The 25,340-nt window shown below is 40.8% G+C and overlaps 1 protein-coding gene across 7 annotated transcripts in view; it reads right to left on the bottom strand.

Moving 5' to 3' along the window:
• Window positions 1–25,340, bottom strand: part of DYRK4 (dual specificity tyrosine phosphorylation regulated kinase 4) — an 84,388-nt gene that overhangs the window by 46,671 nt on the left and 12,377 nt on the right. For 2 of the 7 annotated variants that reach the window (XM_044997009.1, XM_044997000.1), the window contains exons 3-6: window positions 22,952–23,029; window positions 22,406–22,496; window positions 15,100–15,194; window positions 14,764–14,898 (exon numbers count right to left, since the gene is read on the bottom strand). The exons of 2 other annotated variants lie outside the window; for them this stretch is intronic. In XM_044997009.1, the coding sequence (XP_044852944.1) occupies window positions 14,764–14,898; window positions 15,100–15,194; window positions 22,406–22,496; window positions 22,952–23,029 (399 nt within the window). The remainder of the gene's footprint in view (window positions 1–14,763; window positions 14,899–15,099; window positions 15,195–22,405; window positions 22,497–22,951; window positions 23,030–25,340) is intronic. 3 more of the 7 variants (XM_044997028.1, XM_044997018.1, XM_044997039.1) reach the window with 2 other exon arrangements.

The following is a 25,340-nucleotide window of genomic DNA, read 5'->3' as shown; positions in this document are numbered from 1 at the left end:
TCATCAAGTCCAGCCTCCTGCGCTGCGGCAGGACCAAGTAAACCCAGAACAACTCTGAGAGGTGTTTGTCCAACCTGTTCTTAGAACCTCCCACTGACGGAGATTCTACAACCTCCTTTGGAAGCCTATTCCAGAGCGTAACCTCCCTTATAGTTAGAAAACTTTGCCTAATATCTAACAGAAATTTTCCTTGCTGCAGATTAAGCCCACTACTTCTTGTTCTACCTTCTGTGGACATGGAGAGCAATTGATCTCTGTCCTCTTTGAAACAGCCCTTAACATATCTGAATGCTGTTATCAGGTCCACTCCTCAGTCACCTTTTCTCAAAACTAAACATGCCAAGTTTTTTCAATCTTTCCTCATAAGTCAGGATTTTAAAGCTTTTATAATTTTTGTTGCTCTCCTCTGGACTCGCTCCAGTTTGTCCACATCTTTCCTAAAGTGCGGCACCCAGAACTGGACACCACTGGAGCTGAGGCCTCACCGATGCCAAGCGGAGCTGGATGATTAACTCCTTCCCCTGCCTTACATGTGACAGTCACCCCAGAATTACATTAGCCTTTTTCACAACTGCATTACACTGTTGACTCATATTCAATGTGTGATCCACTATAACCCCGAAATCCTGTTCCCCAAGACAACCACCTAGCCAGCTATTTCCCATTTTTTAGTTGTGCATTTGACTTTTCCTTCCTAAATGTAGTACTTTCCATTTATCTTTCTTGAATGTCACTATGCTGAATTCAGACCAATTCTCCAATTTGTCACGGTTGTTTTGAAGTCTAATCTTGTCCTTTAAAGAGGTTGCAACCCCTCCCAACTTGGTTTCATCTTCAAATTTTATACGCATAGTCTCCACTCCATTATCCAAGTCATTAATGGAAATATTAAATATTCCCAGACCCAGGACTGATCCCTGCAGGACCCCATTAGATATGCCGTCCCAGCTTGACAGCAAACCATGGATAACTACTCTTTTAATACTGTCTTTCAACCAATTGTGTGCTCACCTTATAATAATTTTATTTAGACAGCATTTCCCTAGTTTGCTTATGACAATGTCACATGGGACTGTGTCAAAAACCCTAATAAAATCAAGATATACCATGTCTACTGCTTCCCCCCATCTACTAGTGCAGTAACTCTGTCAAAGAAGGAAATTAGGTTGGTTTGGGGTGATTTTGTTTTTGACAAATCTATGCTGGCTATTCCTTATAACCATTATCCACTAGGTGCTTACAAATTGATTGTTTAATAATTTGTTTTAGTATCTTTTCAGGTATCGAAGTTAGGTACACTCATCTATAAATTCCCTGGGTCCTCTTTATTCCCCTTTTTTAAATATAGGTACTGTGTTTGCCTTTCTCCAGTCCTCTGGGACACACATATCCTCCAGGAGTTCTCAAAGATAATTGCTAACAGTTCCAAGACCACATCAGGTAGTTCATTAAGCACCCTAAGATGAATTTCCTTAGACTTTGCCGACTTCAATGCTTCTAACTTATCTAAATATTCTTTAACCTGTTCTTTCACTATTTTGGCTTGTGTTCCTCCCCCCTTGTATATAATATTAATTGTGTTTAGTATCTAGTTACCTTTAACCTTGTTAGTGAAGACTGGGAGGGGAGGTATAGCTCACTGGTTTGAGCATTAGCCTGCTAAACCCAGGGTTGTGAGCTCAGTCCTTAAGAGGACCATTTGGGGAACTGGGGCAAAATTTCTGAGGATTTGTCCTGCTTTGAGCAGGGGGTTAGACTAGATGACCTCCTGAGGTCCCTTCCAACCCTATGATTCTATGAAGTAAAATAGGCATTAAACACCTCAGCCTTCCAGATGTCATCAAGTTCTTAGCTCTACTCAACAGTTCTTAGCTTCCATTACTCCCATTCCTACTCCCTTGGCTTCACTTCAGTACTACTCTGCTATTTTAGTACTAAGCCACAATTCAGCTCTATTATTGAACTTCAGTCCCAACCCATACCCCTCCTGCTATTCCAGCCCTTTCAAATAAAATCTTATTGATTTTCATCTAGCCACATTCAGTTACCTAAAGAGGGTCATGGTGCTGTCCACCATCTGCTACAATAACACAGACTCATGTACTGATTACTCGCTCCTTTGATAAAAAATTAACAGCAATTGCAACATAATTGTACATAGTCTAAAAGACAAGCTTATTCCCATTAGCTCATATAATTTAGTACTGTTTTAAGCAGAATAATGAAATTTCTGCAAGCACAATAATTAAAATGCAAGTCAATTCTAGTACAAAAAACCCTGAACATACTAGAATTATACAGCTCATATAAAATATACAGCTGCACCAAATACAGAATCCATTTTCTCCTTTTTTAAATGGGTGTTTTATCCACTAAGGCCTCTATCAAAGCCGAATGAAAACTGTAAGAATACACAGAGCCAACATAATACAGAAAATATCAAATCCAGCAATGCATTTAAAAGTAGGAACAAATGCACTACCACTCATTCACTCAAAATGTAGCAGGAATACAAAAATGTCTCCTACCTTGTCAGTTATTTGTGGCAGCAAAACTGTTAGAGCTGCTAATTGCCTGACAGATTCTTCATTCCATTTCAAAAAGGATTTTAGAAAGTCCACCTTCATCTCATCAGGGCATGTAAAGATCAGTTTCATCTACATACCACACCTGATCTGAAACGGATAAGCCTTCTGCTTGGCTTCAGATTTAAATTTTCTTTCTAAAATGTGCCAACAGTGACTATTAGCTGCTGCAGAATTCTTTCAGGGGCCACCTATTCCATTTCCCCACCTCCCACTAGACCAAACATAATTCTCCATATTAATTATGGCAAGGAAACAGTAACAGGAAAGGCAAATAGAACAGAATTAACTGTTATATTTGCTTTCCAACTTTGTTCTTCACTGAATAATCATCTAGAGCCTGTGACACTGAAAAGGGGTTGTACCTGAGTCATTTATTTGTAAAATTTTCAGTCACAGAGAGCTTTCTTCACCAAGATTGCCTGCCTGGATGATGATTGTCCATTAGTACATTCAGAATGGTCTTTCCAATTCGGCATTGTACTTTGTTTACCGAGGACCAAATTGTGGCATTTAATTAATGGTCCAAGTTGGGAATGGTGCAGCCTGCTTCTTCCAGTGCAAGACGGGAAGAGGATAGACCATGGTCCAATCTCCTGTCTGCCCCCTTGGGGTGACATGAAACCTTGTGGGTTCGCTGAGGGAGGAGTTTCTGCACTCCCCCCAGAGAAGAGGTTGTAATTGTGAGTGTCTCTTGTATGCACTGTGAAATGGGGAAGGATCCTTGTACACTCCCCCTCCCGCAACACTCCCAAGTAATGGCCTTTCCCAGTATGACTCTGATTCTGTAAACAAAATAGAATGAACTGGCTTTTGCTTAGAAATCAATGACTAAATCAACGTACATAAAACCCAATCTCTCATTCGCAGTGAGTACAGTTAACAATTCCTGCCCTACACACGCCACCATTTCAATTGTTTAGCTAATGGGGACCCATCTCTACTAACACCAATTGAGAATTTTCAAAATATTAAACTCCAGCTTTTTGCATCTAATAATCCATTGCAAAACTATACGCTGCATATGTGAGATCATATATTATCTTCAGTTGTTTAAAAACTCACCCCTTCTTTCTCTGCACCCTATTTTGACTCTTGTTAAATTTAGGGCCCAATTCAATTCTCATTGACTTCTATGGGAGTTACATCTGTCCCTTGGGTTGTGTTCTCTTTTTGTTCTTCTTTCTGTAAAGTGCTGTGCATATTTATAGTGCTATATAATAAAAATAATGAAGAATAATACTCCTTTTCCATGTCAAGGTTGTTGCCATTGTCCCCTGGGCACCTGGATTCCTGGGAGCTAAAGAAGTACCTTACAGAACTAAAAGGCCATGAATAATTAAAGAAGAACAGCACTTCTTGTATCAAAACTAGCCATCCTTCCAGGGCCGGCTCTAGGCACCAGCAAACTAAGCATGTGCTCAGGGCGGCACATTTTCAGGGGTGGCATTCCAGCAATTTTTTTTTTTTTTAGTGCTTCGGGTGGCAAAAGCCTAGAGCCGGCCCAGGCAGCAGCAGCACATCATGCATGGGGGGGGGGAGTGCCCTGGGGCCACTGCGGTTCGCACCACGGGGAAGCAGCACCTGCACCTTGTGGCTGGGCCAGGCAGGCTCCAAGCGGGGGACACTCGGGCTGGGGCTGCCCCGCGGGGCACACAGAGCCACTTGCAAGTGCCGCAGGGTGGCTGCCCCCCAGCGTTGCAGCCAGGGCTGGGCGAAGCGGCCCCAGCCACCCAGAATCAGCAGCAGTAGCAGCGGGGTCATAGAGGGTGGGGCGTTGCCGGGCAGGGCCTGTGTCCTGCTCTCTGGGGCTCCGCTCCCTCTGGGGCTGCTCTGCCCCGGCTCCGCAGCCTCCTGCTGGGCCTGTCCCCTGGCTCTGCCCTCCCGGGTCCCAGCTGGTTCTGGAGGCCGGAGCCCCGGCTGGAGGGACCCTGGGCTGAGGCATGGCCCGGGAGGCCCACTGCTTACCCCGAGCCTGCCAGTGCTGGACTGGCTGGAGGCAAGTGGGGAGTGGGCAAAGTCAGCAGTGGTGAGGGGGAGCCCAGGGCTGGGGCGGCAGGGGGTGCGGGTGGGGAGGGAGAGCCCAGTATTGGGGCGGCAGGGGGTGTGGGTGGGGGAGGGCACTGGTGGGGGTGGGGGGTGAGAGCCCAGGACTGGGTGGGGGGCAGCCAAAAAATTTTTTGCTTGGGGTGGCAAAAAACCTAGAGCTGGCCCTGCATCCTTCCTTTACTCTTTAGCAAATAATGATGCCGTTTTTTATGTATGCACAAATTCCACCTCAGCCCATTACTCTTTATTTAGAGGACATAACACATAGCATCAGTCCTAAAGACCACAGGAACAGTCAGGTATCACCTGTGCTAATATTAGGGGCTGGTCTTTCAAACTTAAAATACGCAGTCCTCCACAACAGCTACTCTTCTGAACAGCTATCATCTTTACCAATCCGCCCCAAATTATTTTCTGACAACACAGTCAGAGAACAAGCACATGTCTTTCCATATTCTCAGAGGTCTAAGCAATTCCCAAGGCTGGTACTATCCCTGATGTTCACTGTTGTATACACAGCTCCATCAGGTGCCCCCTAGGAACAAAGCTCTCACACTAAGCTATAGGCATACCTCTCTTCTGTTTCCTAGTTTCTTCCATCTCTCCTGTCAACAAAATCCCCACCGATATAAAATCCTCATTCAAAGGGGACACATCTCCCTAATTTACACTCCAATTAGAACATGTGCTGTCATTATAGTAATCCAATTTCAACACCAGTGAGAATACACAGAGAATCCAAATAGCAGGCTTCAAAGAAAATGGTAAAAAGACACAACAGGTGGGTCTAACTTAAAACCTGCACACACAAATGTGTGCACACAAACAAGCATGCTTATGTGTACATTAACACATTGAGTATTTAGACTCCAAATCTCATCTCTCCCCGGTGTACCAAGGATTTATATGAGTAACTTCCATTAAGGCTACTCAGTAAAGAAATTAGCTAGTAATAAACAAATTCAGCATTTATTTTAATAGTGAAAAATACAGTTCTGATACTGGCTGGCACCTGTGCAGTGCCCCTCCTGATGTCAAATAGGTTGTGAGCCTCAGAGAAAAAGGTCTGTATACATGTAATGTATTTTTAACATTAGGGTAAATACTATTTATCCCCCCTCACAGCTGTTATTTGCAAGAACATTTTTTTATAAGCCACCATTCTGTTTGTGACCTACAGTACCAGGCACATCAGGCAGGGCAAGTGATCAAAAAATATCACATGTTGATTTCCTCCCAGTTTGTTTGGAGCACATTAGTTAGTGTCATTAGAATGATTTATAATACATCTCTACAGGTCTCCACAGCATCAAAAGCCTTACCTTCCCCTCCCAAATTTTGACCCTTAACATGTCCATACTTTGACAGGACTCTCAAGGGGCTGTTTAGGAAGAAGTGAACAATAAAGGATCTGGACATGCCTTTCAACTGTCTCTCATTATAAGGGATGTCTCCTGTGGTATTATCTTGATTTACCACATACACCCTCTTGTTTTTCACATTTTATTATTTTACATTATTCTTGACAGGACACACAATTTTCTGATGTATATGTGGTATTTCTCCAGTGGACAAAGTCATTCCCTAGATAGGTTCTTCAATCAAACTTGAAAAGACAAAAGTGACCAAATGTACAGCAGATTTTTTGACCACCAAATGGGTCCTGTCAAGACTGCTCTTCCCTTCCTCAGTAGCGAATGTCATGACACTTACCATGAAGAGCTATACTTAGAAGATAGCAGGTGACAGGCACCTGCTTGAAATAAAACTGATTCTCACACAAGATTCATTAAAGTAAAAAGTAGTTTCCAGAAAGAGCAAACTATAAACTACCAACAGATTTTTAAATAAATGTTTTACTGATACTTCAATGAGATTCACCACTGCAGTTTCGGAGCACCTATTCTTGTGTAGTGTTATTATTCCCCATTTACTAATGAAGAAACTGAGGCACAGAGAAGTTATATCTCTTGCCCAGATCACATAAGGAGTCTATGAAATAACAAAAATAAAGCCATGTTTCCTGATTCCTTGAACTGTGCCTTAACCACAAGCTCATCCTTCATCCCCTGAAATTGTCCTCAAAAGATACCTGTCAGAAACGGGACAATAGTAAGAAAACAACATTACTGATGCAATGACAGTAACACAGTACAGAACATAAGTGGAACATGTAAGAAACTGCCATCTGCCATTAGAGAAATGCTACGTACAGGTACAAATAATTGCCTGTCCTCCAAGTGGACAAGGTCAGCCTCTATTAGATGTTTGCAGTGTTGCTGTAGCTGCATTGGTCCCAGGATATTAGAGTGACATAGCAGGTGAGTTAATATCTTTTATTGGACCAACTTCTGTGGGTGAGAGAGACAAACTTTTGAGCTAGAATTAGATAGATAGATAGATAGATAGATAGATAGATAGATAGATAGATAGATAGATAGATAGATAGATAGATAGATAGATAGATGATTATTACAAACTAACCAACAGTGTAGCATTACTTTTCAAAACTAGAAGCTATAGCAGTCTTGCCTAACAGTGCATCTGTAGAGGCACTTCTCTATTCATTCACATTTAGTAGAAGTGTTTGTGAAGGACCAAATGGAAACAATGAAAATCTTTTCTTGTGAAGTACTTTCCCTCTCAACCCAGCGGATTCATGTGCTCCTTATAGAGTATATTTATGACCTTCCTTCAAGCTCAGAGCACATGTAAAAACCTAACAGTAGCACAGTTTGTGTGGGCCTTACATCTGATATTTCTCTGGACAACTTTCAGACACTTGGAAATCTTATGTTTTATTCAGATCTAATTTATTATCCCTTCTTATATCCAAATTGTGAAGATATCCATCAGCCTCATTGGAGATAAAGGGTTGTCGGGAAGGACAAGCTCTTGATTCTAATGGGATTCAGTGGGGTATGTGTGAACAAAAGATGATACTGAAGATAGGACAGCATTGTGCTTACTGAAAAGTAAAACGGGGCTTGTAAGCAAGGGCTGTTAGTTCATAGAATCACAGAATATCAGGGTTGGAAGATGTCCAGAGGTCATCTAGCCTAATCCCCTGCTCAAAGCAGGGCCAACACCAATTAAATCATCCCAGCCAGGGCTTTGTCAAGCCAGACCTTAAAAAACTCTAAGGATGGAGATTCCACCACCTCCCTAGGTAACCCATTCCAGTGCTTCACCACCCTCCTAGTGAAATAGTGTTTCCTAATATCTAACCTAGACCTTGCCCTTGGTGAATCCATGTTGACTGTTCCTGATCACCTTCCTCTCCTCCAAGTGCTTCAAAATGGTTTCCTTGAGGACCTGCTCCATGATTTTGCCAGGGACTGAAGTGAGGCTGACCAGTCTGCAGTTCCCAGGGTTTTCTTTTTTCCCTTTTTAAAATATGGGCACTATATTTGCCCATAGTTCAGAAACCCAGAGAGTAGAAACAATTACAACCAAAAAAGTGATCTATAGGTTAAAAATGCAAATAGGACTTCCATCTTAGACTCAAAGGGAAGATTGTACAGAGCCTGGAATATGAGATTCAGCCTCCAGGTAGGGACCACCTAGAGGTAATGTAAGTCTTTATGTCACTCATTTTGTGTCATTCTCTGAAATTTTGAGCCCAGTTGATCACGGTTCTGCCCCTTGCGCAGTCATTAACTCCAGTGCAGAGTGGATATGAAATGCTTCCATTCTGATTTGAAAGCATTTTACACCCACTTTGCACTTCTTTTGCAGTGTGTAAATGATTGCATGAGGTGTTGAGTAGCAATGAATTAGGCCCACCGGCAGCCACCAACGGGACCACAGCAAGCTGAGAGATGGACGTGATCACTGCTGTATTGTAATGCTGCCACTGCCATTATACTCAGACCACAGTGTGAAGCAGAGAAGGTTAAAAACAACACTCCCCATAGAGTGTCATGAGCCTAGCTGCTAGAGAATACAGGCAATGCTTTTAAAACTACTGCTGTCCTATTAGCTGTAATAGAATATGTGAACAAGAATGCTAAATCCACTTCTTAGCCCATGCAAAAATATAAATAAACGGTAATTTAGGGCTTTTGAAGGGGAGCCATGAATTCTAAGATTTACCTCAACAAAAACAAAAAACAAAATCTAAAAAAACCCGCTGTAAACAAATCCTAGCTACTTTGAAAAAGAATTGCCAGCCACTAGATTTCAGAATACTTGCCCAGCTATGTTGTAGGGTGCCTGCAGATGGGTTGGATATGACAAAATAAAAGCAAAGTTTGTAAAACTTAAACTATTTGCCAACAACCCGTTCCTATAGAACTTACTCACAATGCCTGCTACTACTAGAAGTCGCTTCTACTCCTACTGAACAACAGTAATAAATTAATAATATTTATCAATTCAAGAACATTTTTCATCTGTCAAGCCTGAAGAACTTTATTAAGGCGGATAAGTATCATTATTCCCATTTTACATATGAAGAAACTGAGACTCAGAAAGGCCACAATTTTCAAAAGCTTGGGTAGGTACCTCTAACCATCTGGGTGCCCAGCAAGGGGCTCAAATGGGAGCTGGTAACTAGTGGATTTTCCAAACTGGAATATGGCCGTTCCAGTATTTTTGAGAGCCCAGCACCTTGATCATTCCAAAAATGGGTGAAGGGCCTGGTCTGGAGAAACAGTGCACAAACAGCATTCTCAAAAGCATCAAGGTATTCTCAAGAACTGTTCCAGGCCCTCAAAAATTAGTAGTTCCTGAGGCAGGAGTGTGCCAGGAGGCAGAAGTTAAAGGAATGTCCAGTGAGATACAGGCGGTGAAAAGGGACTGGGAGGAGTTGGTTTGAGTAGAATGGAGAGTAGGGGCTGCAGTGCAGCATCTGACTATGCTGTGGAGATATGGGAATGCAGGGGAAAGAGATGGCAGGCAAGAGAAGCCAAAAGGAAAAGGCACCCTTCACCCTCCTAACAAGATCTACGAGCCTTAAAAGAACTTCCTTCCCCTCACTGAGGCACAAGGTCATACAGAGGCACAGTTACCCTTGAAGCCAAATATCACCTTTGTAATGAGTTGAAGCGGGAGCTAGAGAGCCGACCCAGTGAAGCCAAATCCTCTCTGTCCCAGTCAGGTTCGCCATTGTATTCACCATCCTTCCACCATATCCTTACATAGAGCCATCACAGACTCTGCCAACCTCAGCCAGTCAGCTGCTTCTGTATGCCTAGATGACTTCCTAAAATGCTCTGATGTGCAGAGTTAATGACAACAGGCCTGACTGACCACTGAATTACTTCAGTGGAGGTACACACTGGCATAAAACTTGAGCTGGCACTGGTGAATGAGGCCCCACATTAGTTTCCTTCTAGACAGCCAGAAAGTCAATACAACTATAAAAAGTTATATTTAAAAGTTAAACACTTAAGATATCATTTTTAAAGGCAGAACATTTGATTTCAGACTGCTTTCACACATTGGGATTTCTATACTTCCCCTTTCCTTCTCCCTCCAATACAATATTAGATGAAGCTGTCAAAACATTTTCTTAGCCACAAACTCTTTGTGAAAGCCACAGGAACAATCTGAAATCATCTTGCAGGACCCTGGACTGATTGGGAACCTGAAAAATCAATAATTTATCTACAGCTTAAGCAGAACCCCTTTGAAATAATCTTTATTTAAAGATGCAAACCTTGCCTGAGCTTCCAACATTAAGAGTGTGAATACTTTTCTTAAATATTTGCCTCTTCTCAATTTCCCCTTTCCTCAATCTATATGAAATATGTGTAACAATTAACCCATTAAAAAAGACATACAGAACTGACTGTATACAGTACAAATGATAAAACTGTCTTCTTCCCCTCTTCTGTCATTTATTGTCTATTCCATACAATAGCTATATCAAAACATAGTGCAAACACATGTACTGTAGAATAAAAGATAAACAAATGCCACTGCTGTTACCTTAGGCTGGATTCTTCTGTTTCTTCTCATTTGTAAACAACACTCATTGAAGAAGCTGAGATCACAACAGTTTTTGCCACTCCCTTCTCCCCCCATACTGGCAATTCTCCATGTTTTAAACCTGTCTCTGTGACATTTTTCACTTTTAACATTTAAATCCCATACCATCGTTTGCCTAATCCAAATCTGTCAAGCAGGCCCATCTCTACAACTAATAATTTGACCACTTTTACAGCAGAGTTCTTTGGTAGCAATTATATATTCCTTTACTACAGTTCCTCAGCAGTGCCATGTACCAAACATCCAACAAAACTGTGAACATTAGCATATTTGCTGAGGTGCTAGGAAGCCTTTGAGGATTTAGTGCCAACACAACATGCTCATCAATTAGGCTCAGCATGATTGCAAAACTGTCCCTCGAGATGCAAGGTGCATCATTTTCTTTCCATTTTTTTTAAGAAAGCATCCTTAGCTTTGGCTCTATTGCTGTAAACAAAAACTCCTTGATTCATAGTTTCAAATAATTTATCACCCCCCTCCAGCATCCCATCTATCACTTCCCGCTTGCCCTTAAAACAGAAAATTGAAATGACTGCTTTTCAGTAGTCACGCTTCTGCTTATGGTTTAATCTTCCACCAGCCTTGACAGCCTTTTAGGCTTTCCATTAGCAAAACAAATGCTTGCAGAGAGCGAGCAGCTTAGGTCTGGAATACTAAGGAAACAGACTTCAGTGATCTTTTATTCAGTACTTCTAGCAAATCTCTGAGATCTATTTTTATATTCTCAGCAGGATCCAGCAGGGAATAACTATCAGTCTCAGTTCATCTTGTCCCTGTATTTTCCTTCTGAAGACGATAATAGCAAATTTTATAAGGCGACGATGCATGGACAAGGTATTTTAAAAAAACAAAAAAAGGGTAACAGCAACACAAATAATGTGACTCTGAGCTCATTTCTAGGTTAGATGAAAAACAAAATATCCAAGTCACATTGACAGTCTTTGTGAAATGTTGAAATTGGAGCTGTCAAAATATTCCATTCAAAACTTTATTTTTTTCAACAGAAAATGGCCTTTTGTCAAAAATGAAAGTTTTCATAGAATATTTTTTACAAAATGTTCTGCTCTTTTGATGAAAAAATGAACCCCCCAAAACAAGAAAATTGTTTGTTTTGTTTTCCCCCCTTGTCTTTCTCCTTCTTCCTTCCCCCTTTTGCAATGGAAAAAATCAAAGAAAGGGGAGTGGGGAAGGGAAAAAAGAAAAATGGTGAGAATAGGGAGAGAAAGGAGGGAAAATCCAAAATCTGAAAACCAAAAAATTACTATTTACTATTATAAAAAATTGAAGTATTCCAAGAAAATTATTTTTTCAACATTTTTTCCATAAAACAAATTTAGAATTTTTTTGACAGGTGGAATCTCAAACCATGTAAAACATTTTAGAGGATTAGAAATCTAGTTACTTTACATTACTGAAAAGTTACTAATGAAAAATAACAAATGCAATGACGTAAGCTATAAGGTCCAAAATAAAGACTAGATTTCACCTATCAATGCACATGTTGCTCCAGTTGAAGTCAGTGGGTGCTCTGTGCCACAAAAAGTAGTATTTGGGGTTTGGAAGAGGTCAGGAAAACAGCTGGGAAAAATGGGGGAAAAATGAATGATCCAAAAAGATATAACGCCTGTCCCAATAAGGATCTAAGTATTTCATTGTAAAGACACAATTGAAATAAGTATTTGAGTTGACAGGCAGTTTGATAGAATTTTTGCTTTTGAGATTGTCTCAAGCTTGAGACAGCCTTGAGTTTGAGAACATTTGGAGCCTGTAGCTGACCCAGAAAATGTTGAGACAGCCAGGAGGCCTCAGTTAAGGAAAGCTGTTGTCTAGGAGGTCTGAGCTAATGACATCTGTGTCTAAGAGGCAATAATCCAGAAGCCTTCAGATGAAAGAAACTAAGACTTCCAAAAGCAGAACAGAAGAACACAAAGTTTCTTGTTGCCTATTTATCATCAGAACTTGACAGAGGAAGCTGCTCTGCCTCTGCCAGAATGAGCTGTGATATGATCCTCTCACACAGGACAATGATGAAGATAACTGTTTGGCTATCTGTTTAAAGTCCTCTTTAGCCAACTCCAGATAGAACCATGAGGATTCTCCAGAGCTGAGTATAGTAAAGAAAAACCTCTGGGATGTGCACATAGTGGTGGTAAGAATGTTGGCAGGACAATAGACTCACTAAAGTGGAATTCTATCTGTCTTGGAGAAGAATCTTGGATGAGAGTGTAACACCAAATTTAGTATAAGGTGGATCAATCAATAGGGCTTGAAGCAAACTGACTCTATGCAGGCCCTCTCAGAGCTCCAGAGAGGCCCGGGCCACTTCCAGCTTTTGAGGCTCCTAGCCATAATAAAAATAACAAATGACGACACATTGTGCCATCAGAACCAATATATTTTTATTAATATTTATGAACATTTTAAACTCTTTAATATGACAATATCTATACCAGTTAACAAAAAATTATGTCTTTTACCAAATCGCATCTCTTATTTGCTTAAATTTGCAGCTCTAAGCTGAGAGGGTGTGTCACATTTTGGTCCCATACGGATGCGCATAAAAATAAATTGCGAAACTTATCAAATGCCAAAAAATTAACAAGTGTCTAAATTTGAGACTCCCTTTGAGCTTGAGGCCCAGGCCAAATGGCCCTCCTGCCCCGCCCCCCCCGCTCTGATTGGCCCTGACACTATGAACTTAATTCACTAACACCAGGAGATTAACCTTCCATGAAAGAAATCTGAAATCTCACACCTACTAGGTGGTTCAAAAGGAGCTTTTGACAGTCTGAGTAGGTTCACGTTAATTTTCCATGACACAAAACATTTCTTAGTGGGATGTTTTAAAAGTGTCAAATTCCTTATGAATCTGACAACAAGATGCTGCCGAAACTCTGGTGTACCTTTGACTACCTCATGATAGGTTGTAACATCTGTCAAATGAACCCAGATGGAATTAATCTATAGTTTCACACTATTGATCAAAATAGTTAAATAGATTTGAGGGAGGGGTGGGTAAGTCAAAGAGTCCATATGGACTTGTTTGTACAATACCAGAAACTCTATCATATGACAATGACATAACATCATATTTTGCTGTAACTGAAATCATTCCCAATAGGAAAATAATGGGAGCTGCTGGGTGGTGAACACTTCTGAAAATCCTACCACTTCATTGCCTAAATGGGAACTGACATGTTTTGAAAATCTAACTCAGTGTGACTTGCCCATGGTCACACAGCAAATTAGAGCCAGAGTTGGGAACAGAATCCAGAGCTCCTGACTCCCAGTCAACTCCATCCCTAAGGCCAATATTTTCCAAACTTTTGAAAGCTGAGCCACCCCTTCAGGAAATCTATGCCGCTTTTGTCACTCTGTAACCAAATGTTGGTAGGACAAACCATGCCTTAGTAGGGCTGAGAAACTGTGGCTCTACTGCGGATCCCAGGAACTCTAATGGACTGCTTTCAAACTAGAGTATCTACCTTATGCCCAGCCAAAATATGGAAAGTTTTAAAGGGGTGCTCTCAATTTAAATTGTATATACTTTAAACAAACATATTTCTATTATTATATTATCACCTTAGTTTATTAAAAATGAAATATTTTAAAAATTCAATTTACATATCACTGCTTATTCTCTGTTTCTTTTTGCATTTACCCCAAGGTGGAAAATAAAAAGAAATTAAGTCAATGTCATATTTGTTTCTGGTCATTTTCACTTGCACATTGTTAAGGTCCAGTCTAAAACCCACTGAAATCAATGGAAGAACTCCCACTGACGTCAATTGATTTGGATCAGGCCCTCAGTACTGCAATGTTTGGGTTTCAAATACTGCAGAGGAGAGCTTATTTGTTTAAAATACAAGTTTTCATTAGATTAAAAAATGACATACATTTTCTATTGGTCTTTGGTTTTATAAAAAAAATTGTGTTTAGACAATTTAAAATTTGGGACAAATTTCAGTTGATTATGTCCTTTTAAGCTATGTATAATCTCAGAGAACCAAATTCTGCTCTAAATCACACCTGTGTAAATCCACAATATCTTCACTAAAGCCAAACGAGTTACTCTGTATTTAAACCAATGTAACTGAGAGTAGAATTGGCCCACTGAGCTCCCATTTTCTCTAACCTTCTCAAGTAGGTACTTCTGATTTGTCTGCAGCAAGATTCCTTTTTTGATTTTGTATATCGGGTAATTGTCTTCATTGATATAAGACTTTATCTGATTCTGTCTTTGGACTGCAGGTGTCTGGTCTAGTAGAGACTGTAATGAGAACAGATCACACTATTTTGTATCTGTATCTCTATGCATATATTTCAAAGTTATTAAATGAACAAAACATGTTGTTTTACTTTTGAGGGAATGTGCTTCTTCTGTATGGATAAGCGACAGAAGTAAGGCTCTTATGGTTGGTCATGTATCCAGTGAATTATTGTGTATAGCTGTTATAATTTCATTGCTTACCAAGGATACTTGAATACAGTCTGTCTCACTTGATGGGTTTTGATCTGTTTTTCCTTTGCATACTGAATGACACACATCTCCCCTAGGAGTCCTTCCTGTTGGATGGAATATCAATACAGAGGGCACTAAATTCATTAGAACAACGTGAAATAATAGTGCACTCAAGTTACACAGGGAATTATATCAAACTCATTTCTCTGGTAGGTGGGCAGCTATATGTACTCATGTCTAAAAGCAGTAACCAGAGAATTTTATTACTATATAACTGTTCTTCCTCAACCCATTTCCTGACTACTGTCTGCTAGTCCCTCTTGTCAAGTCATGTCTCAAATGAGGTTGTAAGTGCTTCAGGGCAGAGACTGCACCTTTTTATTTATACTGTAAAACACCTAGCACACTTTTGGGTGATGCAAAAACAATTAATAAAATAATTATAATTAACAAAGTAATAGTGGTAGGGTTCGTAAAAACACATGGTGGAATAAGGAATGCACACACAAGTAATTCAGATACATTCAGTGTATTATGGCCTATATTGCATTTGATTTGCTGTCCAAGTTTCTTGAGTTTTTATATAATTTCCCTTATTTTGATTGATTGGTGCTATTATGTATTATCTGAATTACAGTGGCACTTTTGCTAGGTGCTATATTGACATTAAGCAAATAGAAAAGTCCCTGCTCCAGAAAATTTACAATCTCACGTACAAATGTAAGGATGAGGCAAACAGAAGGGTGGGATGGAGAGGATGAAGAGGTAATAATGAAACAATTACGTTTTACACAGGAAGACGCAATCACATCTTACCACATGCATAGCCATGGTTGATTGGTAGGGTTTTGTAGCAAGAAGCATTTTCAGAAAGTTATTGAATAGTCAGATTTAACAATAGTCCAGCTAAGCTACAAATGTAAAGCTTGAGCAAAGTAGATAATTAAGCACCAATTCATAGTGAACAACAGGAAACTGCAAAGTGCACATGCAAAAACCTGAAAATGTTAATCCTTCATATCCTAGTAAAACTCCAGAACTGGAGGAAATCAAGGTTCAACAACAAAACAAATCATTTCTTGGTAATTGTATCATGGCTGGCATGGCCATATGAGGTGCAAGATATATGGCAAATGTAGTTAAAATTAATGGACAGATACAATATTCAGATTTGAATATGCAGTTGGACTGTCTAATTATTATTAGGAAATGTATATGTAAAGAAAAATAAAGATAGCTATACCCATATGTTTTTTGTTTATATCTAAAACTAAGTTCAATGGGGGAAGTAACATACTTATATAATGCAAGTTCGATATAAACAAATGTAGAACAACACAGAGAGGCCCAAGAGAACTTAGCAATTATGGACTCTTTCAGTAATTTAAACAGCTAAGGAAAGGGGTGGAGGAAACAAAGGAAAAATAATTTGAGATATTTTCGCCTATATTTAGTTTTTTAAAATATTCCCTATAATGCATTAAAATTATTTTAAAAGCACTGGCTGATCGCAGATCCAGCTTTCCCGTGACTTTTGAATCTAGCACTTTCAGCTTCAGCTTCATCCAAAGCCTCTGTATCTAATACTTCTGATCTTGGGCTGAAGCCACTGTCAGCTCCAAGCTAAATGACAATGAATAGCAATAGAGAGACAAGATGGGTGAGGTGATATAGTTTATTGGACCAACTTCTGTTGGTGAGAGAGACAAACTGCACCACTGTAGTGCTTCAGTGTAGACACTACCTACGCTAAATAGGCAGCAGGTTTAAAACAAATAAAAGGAAGTTCTTCTTCACGCAGCGCACAATCAACTTGTGGAACTCCTTACCTGAGGAGGTTGTGAAGGCTAGGACTATAACAATGTTTAAAAGGGGACTGGATAAATTCATGGTGGCTAAGTCCATAAATGGCTATTAGCTAGGATGGGTAAGAATGGTGTCCCTAGCCTCTGTTCGTCAGAGGATGGAGATGGATGGCAGGAGAGAGATCACTTGATCATTGCCTGTTAGGTTCACTCCCTCTGGGGCACCTGGCATTGGCCACTGTCGGTAGACAGATACTGGGCTAGATGGACCTTTGGTCTGACCCGGTACGGCCATTCTTATGTTCTTATGGGTGGGGGGTTTCTCCAGTCAGCGTAGGTAATCCATCTCCCGAAGAGATGGTAGCTAAGTCGACCAAAGAAATGTTCCATCGACCTAGTGCTGTCTACATGGGGATTTTGTTTGGCTTAAGTAAGTATGCCACTCAGGACTGTGGATTTTTTACACCCCTGACTGACATAGTTAAACCAACCTAATTTCCTAGTGTAGGCCAGGCTGAGAATGTCAGAGCTAAATACACAGTGGAACAGATTGTTTAGCATAAACAGTTAACACGTGTTCTAAGGGATCATTCACGGCGAAGCGGTCTGTTAACACCTCTACAATCATAGGACAAAAAAAAAGGAGGGGGAGTTAGGGAGTAGCTCTATGTAGCTTGAAAAGTTGTCTCTTTCACCAACAGAATTTAGTCCAGTAATAGATATTACCTTACCCATCTTGTTGCTCCAATATCCTGGAACCAACACAGCTACAACATTACTGCAAACAATGAATAGCAGTGATCCTTAATAATGTTATGTTCTGTGCCCATTCAGGATCAATGCATTTCCTCATGGGCCACTCCCTTTAAAGGAATATTGCTTAGTTAAGAGACAACATAATTAAAAATCAAACAGAAAGCTTCAACTGCGTCAAAAGTACCAGAATAAATATTCTGTGTCATAAAATTACTATCTGTACTTAGGGCCTTTTCTTTATTGTGGATCTTTTCCACGGGTGGATGGATGTGCACTCTGACTATTATACTGCCTTCTCTTGTTCAAGGAGTAGGTTAGCATGGACTGGGGTAGGGTGACTGTCTCTGCCTCTTGGAGTGGTCTCTTGAGGAGCCTCAGCTTCTCCTGACAGACCATCCTTAGTTTGCTCTCAGTCAGGTCAGTTCCTGGACCCCCACCTTCAATTAAGCCTGTCAGTCCTTCACTTTTTGGGCTTGCAGTCTCTTTCAGTCTCCTGACTGTTTTCTTGGAGGCAGCCCAGTGCTCGGCTGTAGCCACCCTGCTGTCCCAGGCCCTTCTGACTCCCTTTCCCTCTCTGTACTCTTGCCTTTATAACCTCTATCCATGCTTGGCAGCTCTACCTACATGGAGGTTTGATCAAGCTGCTTGCTTGTAAACAGGACAGACTCTCCTCCCCACTCTATGTTCAATATGGGGTTTGTAGACCCAATTACAGTGACGTTCCAGTAAGTGCCCATCAAGGTTTCTTATTCTGACTATGCAAAGAAAAAAAATCACAAAAATGAGCCATGCAATGGAAATGTATGATGGAGGTTAGGCTGCACCCACAGATGTAAAAATAAAAAAGTAATTTGACTTCTCCCTCATTTCCTTTTTTTCCTGCCTTGGAAATCACCAAGTGACAGTATGGTGACATAGTCAAATACTTTGACTTGGTTTTAAAGAGCTGGATAATTTTGTGACCAAATTTTGTGGCAATATAAGCTAAAAGTTAAGCAAAGGGAAGCTCCCACACTTCCAGGACTGCACAATTTGCCAAGCGTGTCATGGGGGGAATTGGTCACTTTCCTTGGAAGTGTAATTTATTAACCACTGCCAAGGGTAGAAAGCAGAGCAGATAGATTAGTAATCTGATATGGCAAATTCTATGTTCCTAACTCTTCTGTGTCTAGAAGAACATGTTTACAGTAAAGTACACTTTTCCACAGAGAGTTATATTCCCCAGTCACTATGAAACTGCTTACCTTGAGAGGAAAACTTAAGAAAGCAAGGGATAGAATTTTCTCAGTAACTGGCTCACTATGGAACTCACTTGCAGAGATTAGAAATACCACAGATCTCACCACTTGCAGAACAAAACATAAAACATGTTTTACCAACTAAAGAAGAAGATTCACTAGGCTGCCTCAGGGGAAGAAAGAAGTAAATGACTGCATGTGGGCCTTTGTATTGTGGTGATAATTTTTGTTAGGTTCTCCCACACTATGGTGAGACCTACTGATTAGTTTTTTTTCTTAAAATTAAAAATATATCGAGGCATTTGAAATGGGGAAAAAGTAGAACTTCACACAAAATGGACTTTGCAAAGAAATATAAGATAATAAAAAAGATTAATTTTTGTTCCTATAAGCCTTGACAGATATGAATTGAGAGAAAAACTCAATGATAGAAGCAAGAGAACAGACAATTAATCCTGGCTGTCTTTTCTCCCCCTCCCACCACCCACACCAAAGAGGATGAAGAGCTATGTGGAAACTCTTGGTAAATTGACATTGGCTCAAAATTGACAAGGAAGGCTACAGCAAACTGAATGAATGGAGACACAAACCTGAAGGACAGCACATTCAGCACAGCAGTCAGTCACTTTTAAGTAGGACATTGTATTGTTTTTAAACTTACATTTTATTTTTGTTATCGACAAAGCATGTGAAGAGCTAAGCTACAGAACAGGTAGCAGAAGTAAAAAGTTTCTAATCTCATTTACACTGATCAGATCATTTACATTGGTAGGGAAGTGTGTATTAGTCCTGATTGGAAAGAACCACTTATAAGGATGCGAGGATACATCAGTCTCCATAGCTTCATTTCTTATACTCACTTCTGAGATTGCCACCAGTCAGGCCAGCTATAGGAACTGAACTGAGACCACTAATTCATGTCACACATTCATTGGCCACAAAACAGCCATCAGTAGGAAACAACTTTGAGTTATTACATATCTGGGGCAATTTTAAACCAGTTACCTACAGCTAAGAGGATCCATATCTGATTACCACTTCCTTGAGGCATGCAGTACCATTACATCTGCTTTGAGTGAGCCCTTTTCTGTAGCTTTATGAGGTACAAACACATTCTTTTAAAAATAGTAATATATCTTTTCCTTTAGCTTTTTGGTATGGAAAATATCAAGAATATTGGATCTATCTATTGTATTTATATTTCCTAATAGAAGCTCTAGAGTAGACCAGTGGTCCCCAAATGTTTTACATCATGCCCTCCCGACCCCTAATATAATCTGCCCATGCCCCCGTGGTTGGGAGCCAGGGGTCGGGAGCCAGGGCCAGAAGTGGGGCTGTGGTACAGGCCAAAGCTGAAGCCGCAGATGCAGCTGGAGCCGAGGCCTGGGCCAGGAGCGGGGCCAGGCTGCGACTGGGAGCCAGGGGCCGTGGCTGGGGACAGGAGCTGGGGGCTGAGGCCAGAACCGGGAGCGGAGCCATAGTCAGGGCTGAGGGCCGCAGCTGGGGGTGGAGCCAGAGTGGAGCTGGGGGCAGAGCAGGGCTGGGTGGTGCTCCCTCCAGGCCTCCTGTGGGGGCTGGTCTGGGCTCTGCCACGCCCCACCCCAAATGTTCTTCCCCGCCCCTTTAGGGGTCACGCCCACAGTTTGGGGACCACTGAGATAAACTAATGGCGTAGAATATGTTTTAGAGAATACGGTTCCCATCTTAATGCATGAAATACATAAGACTTTCAAGGTTGTTACAAGGCAAAGGCTATTATCCAAAAAAAGACCATTTTAACCCCCATTCATTTAGCCATTTTCCAAAGCAATACAACTTAGCTTGTTGAAATTCTGAAAGGCTCCCATTCATGCAGATTTTGATCTGCAATGCCTTTGTCTCAAATGACAGTGTCAAATTGTCAAGATGGCAGCTTCCTAATTTTTTTTTTGGTAAATATATTTAAGACATTTGTAGTTTGTTTTTTAATCATTTAGGAGCCTAAATCCGATTTTCAAAAGTGACATAAGCACATAGACCCAAAACCTTGAAGATATTTAGGCTCCTAATTTCCACTGATTTCAAGTGGATCTAAATACCTTTGAGGACCTGGGCCTTAGGGCCAAATTTTAAAGTTATTTCAGTATCTAGGCGCCTAATGGGATTTTCAAACGTGCCTTGATTCCCCAAATGGGAGTTAGATACCTAGACACATTTGAAAATTCCTCTAGGGGTCTGTCTGCAACTTTAGGTACCCAAATACCTTTTAAAATCTGGTCTTTATGAGCTTAAGTCTCACTGAAAGTCAATGGGTCTTAGGGTATGTGCTGCTGTAGCACCATAGTTTAGACACTTCCTACAGCAATGGAAGGAGTTTTCTCATCAATGTGGCTAATCCATCTTTCCGAGATGCAGTAGCTAGATCAGTGGAAGAATTTTTCCATTGGCCTAGGTGCATCTACAATGAGAGTTAGGTTGACCTAACTACCACACTAAGGGTGCAAAATGTATCAAGCCCTGAGCAAGATAGCTAAATCAATCTAATTTTTAAGCGCAGACCAGGCCTTAGACCATAGTCTGTGTTGCAAGTGCTGTTATCAAACTGAGTATTCAAATGTGACTTGAATGAATATATATCAGGCACAAAATCCATTAAGAGGCAACATCTCAGTGGGAGCAAAGCACTTAAGCACTGCTTAACCTTAAGCATGTGAATAATCCCAATAGGATTACTCGTGCTTAAAGTTATGCAAGTGTTTGTGTGCTGTGCTAAATTAAGGCATTAGTGCAGTCTCAGTTTACAGTATGTTGCATATGCACATGTATATTTCATTGACTAATGATAACTAATAAAAATATTAAATAAATTAACTTTGCTTTTGAGGAGGAAGGGTCTAAGACCATTTTGAATTAGCACAAGGAAAAGTTTTGCTTTACCAAATTTATATCTCAACATCTCCAAAGAGTTTATATCAGCATGGAAAGGTGTTAGGCACTTGATTGAAACCAGTGGGACTTCTCACATTAAGGCAAGCAGGATTTGGCCAAGAGGGAGCTAAATAAGTAGAGCCCTGCAAATCTGTGGATATCCACTTTATATCCTTAGATATCCATGGACCATGTTTGCAGATTATGTATCAGATGCAGATACAAATTTTATGTCCACGCAGGGCTCTGTAAATAAGTGTTAAGAAAGAAAGAAAGAAAATGTTTTTAATCAATAGTTTGATGCTGCAAAGCCTCACTCATGTAAGAAATTTATATTAATTTAAATAAAAGAGTACATATGTAAATTTTGCTTCATTTAGCTCCAAATGAAAAATCTCTCCCCTTCTGGGGAGGGAGGTTTGTGTTAGAAGTTATGCTCTAGTGTTGCTATTTCTACAGAAACAGATCTTTTATAAATGGTTTTTTTTATGACTCGAGGGAAATATAGTAATAAGACTCTCTCATGAATTTTTATATGGATAAGAAATTTTAGTGAGGCTATTTTCTCATTTAAATATTAGGAAAGATGGTTATAATTTCATTGCTTACCATATGCACAGGAATTAATCTGACCCAAGTTGGTACTGGTTTTTTCACAGTCTTGTTTCATATTGTGAACAACAGCACTTGCTTCCTTTTCCTGCGTGAAGGGATGCCACGAGTGAGATAAATTCAGTGACAGTGCACAAGGTAATAATGTCATTAGAACAACAAGAAATAATACTACATTTAAGCTGTAGGAAATCTGATCAGAAATTATCTTCTGGCAGAGGGAAATGCACAGACAAAATCAGAAATGTACACAGAAGTCATTCAAAGGTATGCCAGGTATGTCGGATTACTGATGATATAGGTCTGAATTTGGGTACCAGGCACACCTCTCACTGCCACCCAGTGGTTTAATGGATGGAAGGCTTGACTGTATCTGCAAGGTGCGGACAGGTTTAGAATGAAAGAAGGAGTGTACACAAGGATAGGTCCCTCCTTCCCTGGTGTTCCGCAGCCCACTGGCCGGCCAGGGAAGTGTGACCCGTTGGCTCTGCCTTTGCATAATCGTTAATATAAACCCAGGGTTTTTTGAGCACCTGCCATTACCTTAATGACACTCTCTCCAACTAATCCAGGAGTGGCATTGAAGAGCTCTGCGAGGAGATGACTTTCAAACCTCTTTGGCTGGAAGGATGGGTCAAAAATAAAGGTATTAAAAAGGAGAAATGTGAGTAGGCCTCAGAGGAGACACACACACACACTTTCCTCAAAATACACTCATTTCAGTAGAGCATATGGGCCTAATTCTTATCTCGCACCAGTGTATATCATAACTTCAGTGAAGTTTAATTAGTGCAAAACAGAGAGTTGAGTGGGAGAGCTTGGGCTCCCCTACCACCCACCTTATCACAGAAGTGGCATAAACCTCCTGTTCCACCCCTCCTCTCAGGACTGAGGAGAGGATGGAGAGATTGAGAACCTCAGGATGAGGGCGAGTCACCCTCATGGGTCTGGAGGTGGGTTTGAAGTGGGTGTCAAACTGCAGGTTGCAGAAAGAGTCTCTATTATGTTTTATTAACATAACTATTATTTAACAGTTATGGTAGTGCCTAGAAGGTCTCAATCAGCTAGGTGCTGTACAAACATGTGGTCAATTTCAGGCCCTGCCCCCAAAAGCTTACAGCCTAAAAGACAAGAAAATACCAGCTAGACAAACAAGCAGGTTAGGGCAAGAAAAAAGAGGTAACAAATATAACAGGATGTGCACAATTCTTATCCAATAATTTTGTTTCCTCTTTACTACTTAATTTTTATTACTTTTAAACTGTGGTTGCCTTTGGCTCAATCATTTTTGAAATTTGTCTGTAACATCCAAAAACCGACCCTTATGTACCCAGTATTAACTGTATATTGAAATATTGTTGAATCTTTTATAATTGTAGGTGGAGGAAAGTAAATACAGGCTTTTCTCCCCAGTGTGGCTGTGAAATCCAGCTTGTGCTAGCCAAGTTAATTCTGCCAGTTCTAACTCACATATTTGCTTGGAAATGGTAATCTCAAAATACAACAAACTATATAGCAGGCACAGTTCTAGCCTTTACACTCTGTGTGCCATTTTCAGTACCTTCCGTACAGGCCAATGCTGGCTGTATAATCAGCAAGCCCCATTCCAGCATTAATAGCTATGCAAGTAGCCAAAGTGCACATCTTATTTCGAGCATTCTCTTCTGTTCTGTTGGACCACTGATTCCTCCTGCTAGCCATGGGTACGAATGATTGATCAGACATTTGGACCAAGGCCAATACCGGGACCCTGACGGCAACTGCAGTGACAAGCCACAATCAATTTCACTGTGTATGTACAAGCAGAATTTGGACAAAACTGATGAAAGTGAAAATCATAAACACCAACAGTGACAAGAGACAACCAAGTCACCTGAGGATTGCTATCATAGAGTCCACTGGGAACTCAGAGAATGGAGATCAACAATATGTTATTATGGGGGGAAAGGTGACTACCAGTAAGAGCAGATGTTCCCTGATCACTCAAGAAAGTTCAAAGAAGAGCAAGAAAGCTATGCAATCTGCTCCATTAAATTCTACATAGTTTCAGTGGCCTAGACACCAGCAGAAGTAATAGGGTATTGAACCTGTCAGATGCAATTGGAATCGATTGTTAACACAGATAAGATTTCATTTGGAATTTCAGCACTCTCTGGTGTTCCACTCTCACCTCTGCAAATCTTTCATCCGCTCACTCTCCCCAGTTTCATCACCACATTACCATTTTCCCCAGCTTGCCCAAGGAAATTCATTGAACCCTTCCACAGAGCCTTAGGCAAAATACATTACAGTAATAATCAATAGCAGTAAAACGTGCACCATAGCCTGGCTAACAGCCATCACAATACGTTAAAAATGTGTGTAAGTGACCATGTAGATTGACAACTCTAATTTATTTTCAGAGATATTTTTTTCTATTCATCACTAGGCTAGGAAATCAGTTCCAAAAGGAAAAAGATGACTATTTGTGGGTGGGGGCGTTAAAAAATATCTTAGGGCTTGGCTACACTTGAAAGTTGCAGCACTGGGAGTTACAGCGCTGGTCGTGCAGCTGTGCAGGGCCAGCGCTGGTGTGTGGCCACACTCACAGCTACCAGCGCTGGTGTGTGGCCACATTTGCAGCATTTACAGCGCTGTTGGGAGTGCTGCATTATGGGCAGCTATCCCAGCATTCAAGTGGCAACAACATGCTTTTCAAAAGAGGGGGGTGGAGGGTGGTGTACTGTGACAGGGAGCGGGGAAGATAGAGACAGTGGATTTTTGGAGCCAACACTGTGTGTTAGCTTCCCTGGATTTAAAAATCACAAAATGTTCGCGAGCCCTTAGTCTTAGGCTTTGGCTACACTTACACTTCAAAGCGCTGCCGCGGCAGCGCTTTGAAGCGCTAAGTGTAGTCAAAGCGCCAGCGCTGGGAGAGAGCTCTCCCAGCGCT

This window comes from Mauremys mutica, chromosome 1, assembly GCF_020497125.1.
Source record: "Mauremys mutica isolate MM-2020 ecotype Southern chromosome 1, ASM2049712v1, whole genome shotgun sequence".
Classification (NCBI taxonomy): Eukaryota; Metazoa; Chordata; order Testudines; family Geoemydidae; genus Mauremys; species Mauremys mutica.
The sequence above is the reverse complement of the archived record's forward strand: the minus strand, read 5'-3'. Positions and strand labels throughout refer to the sequence as shown.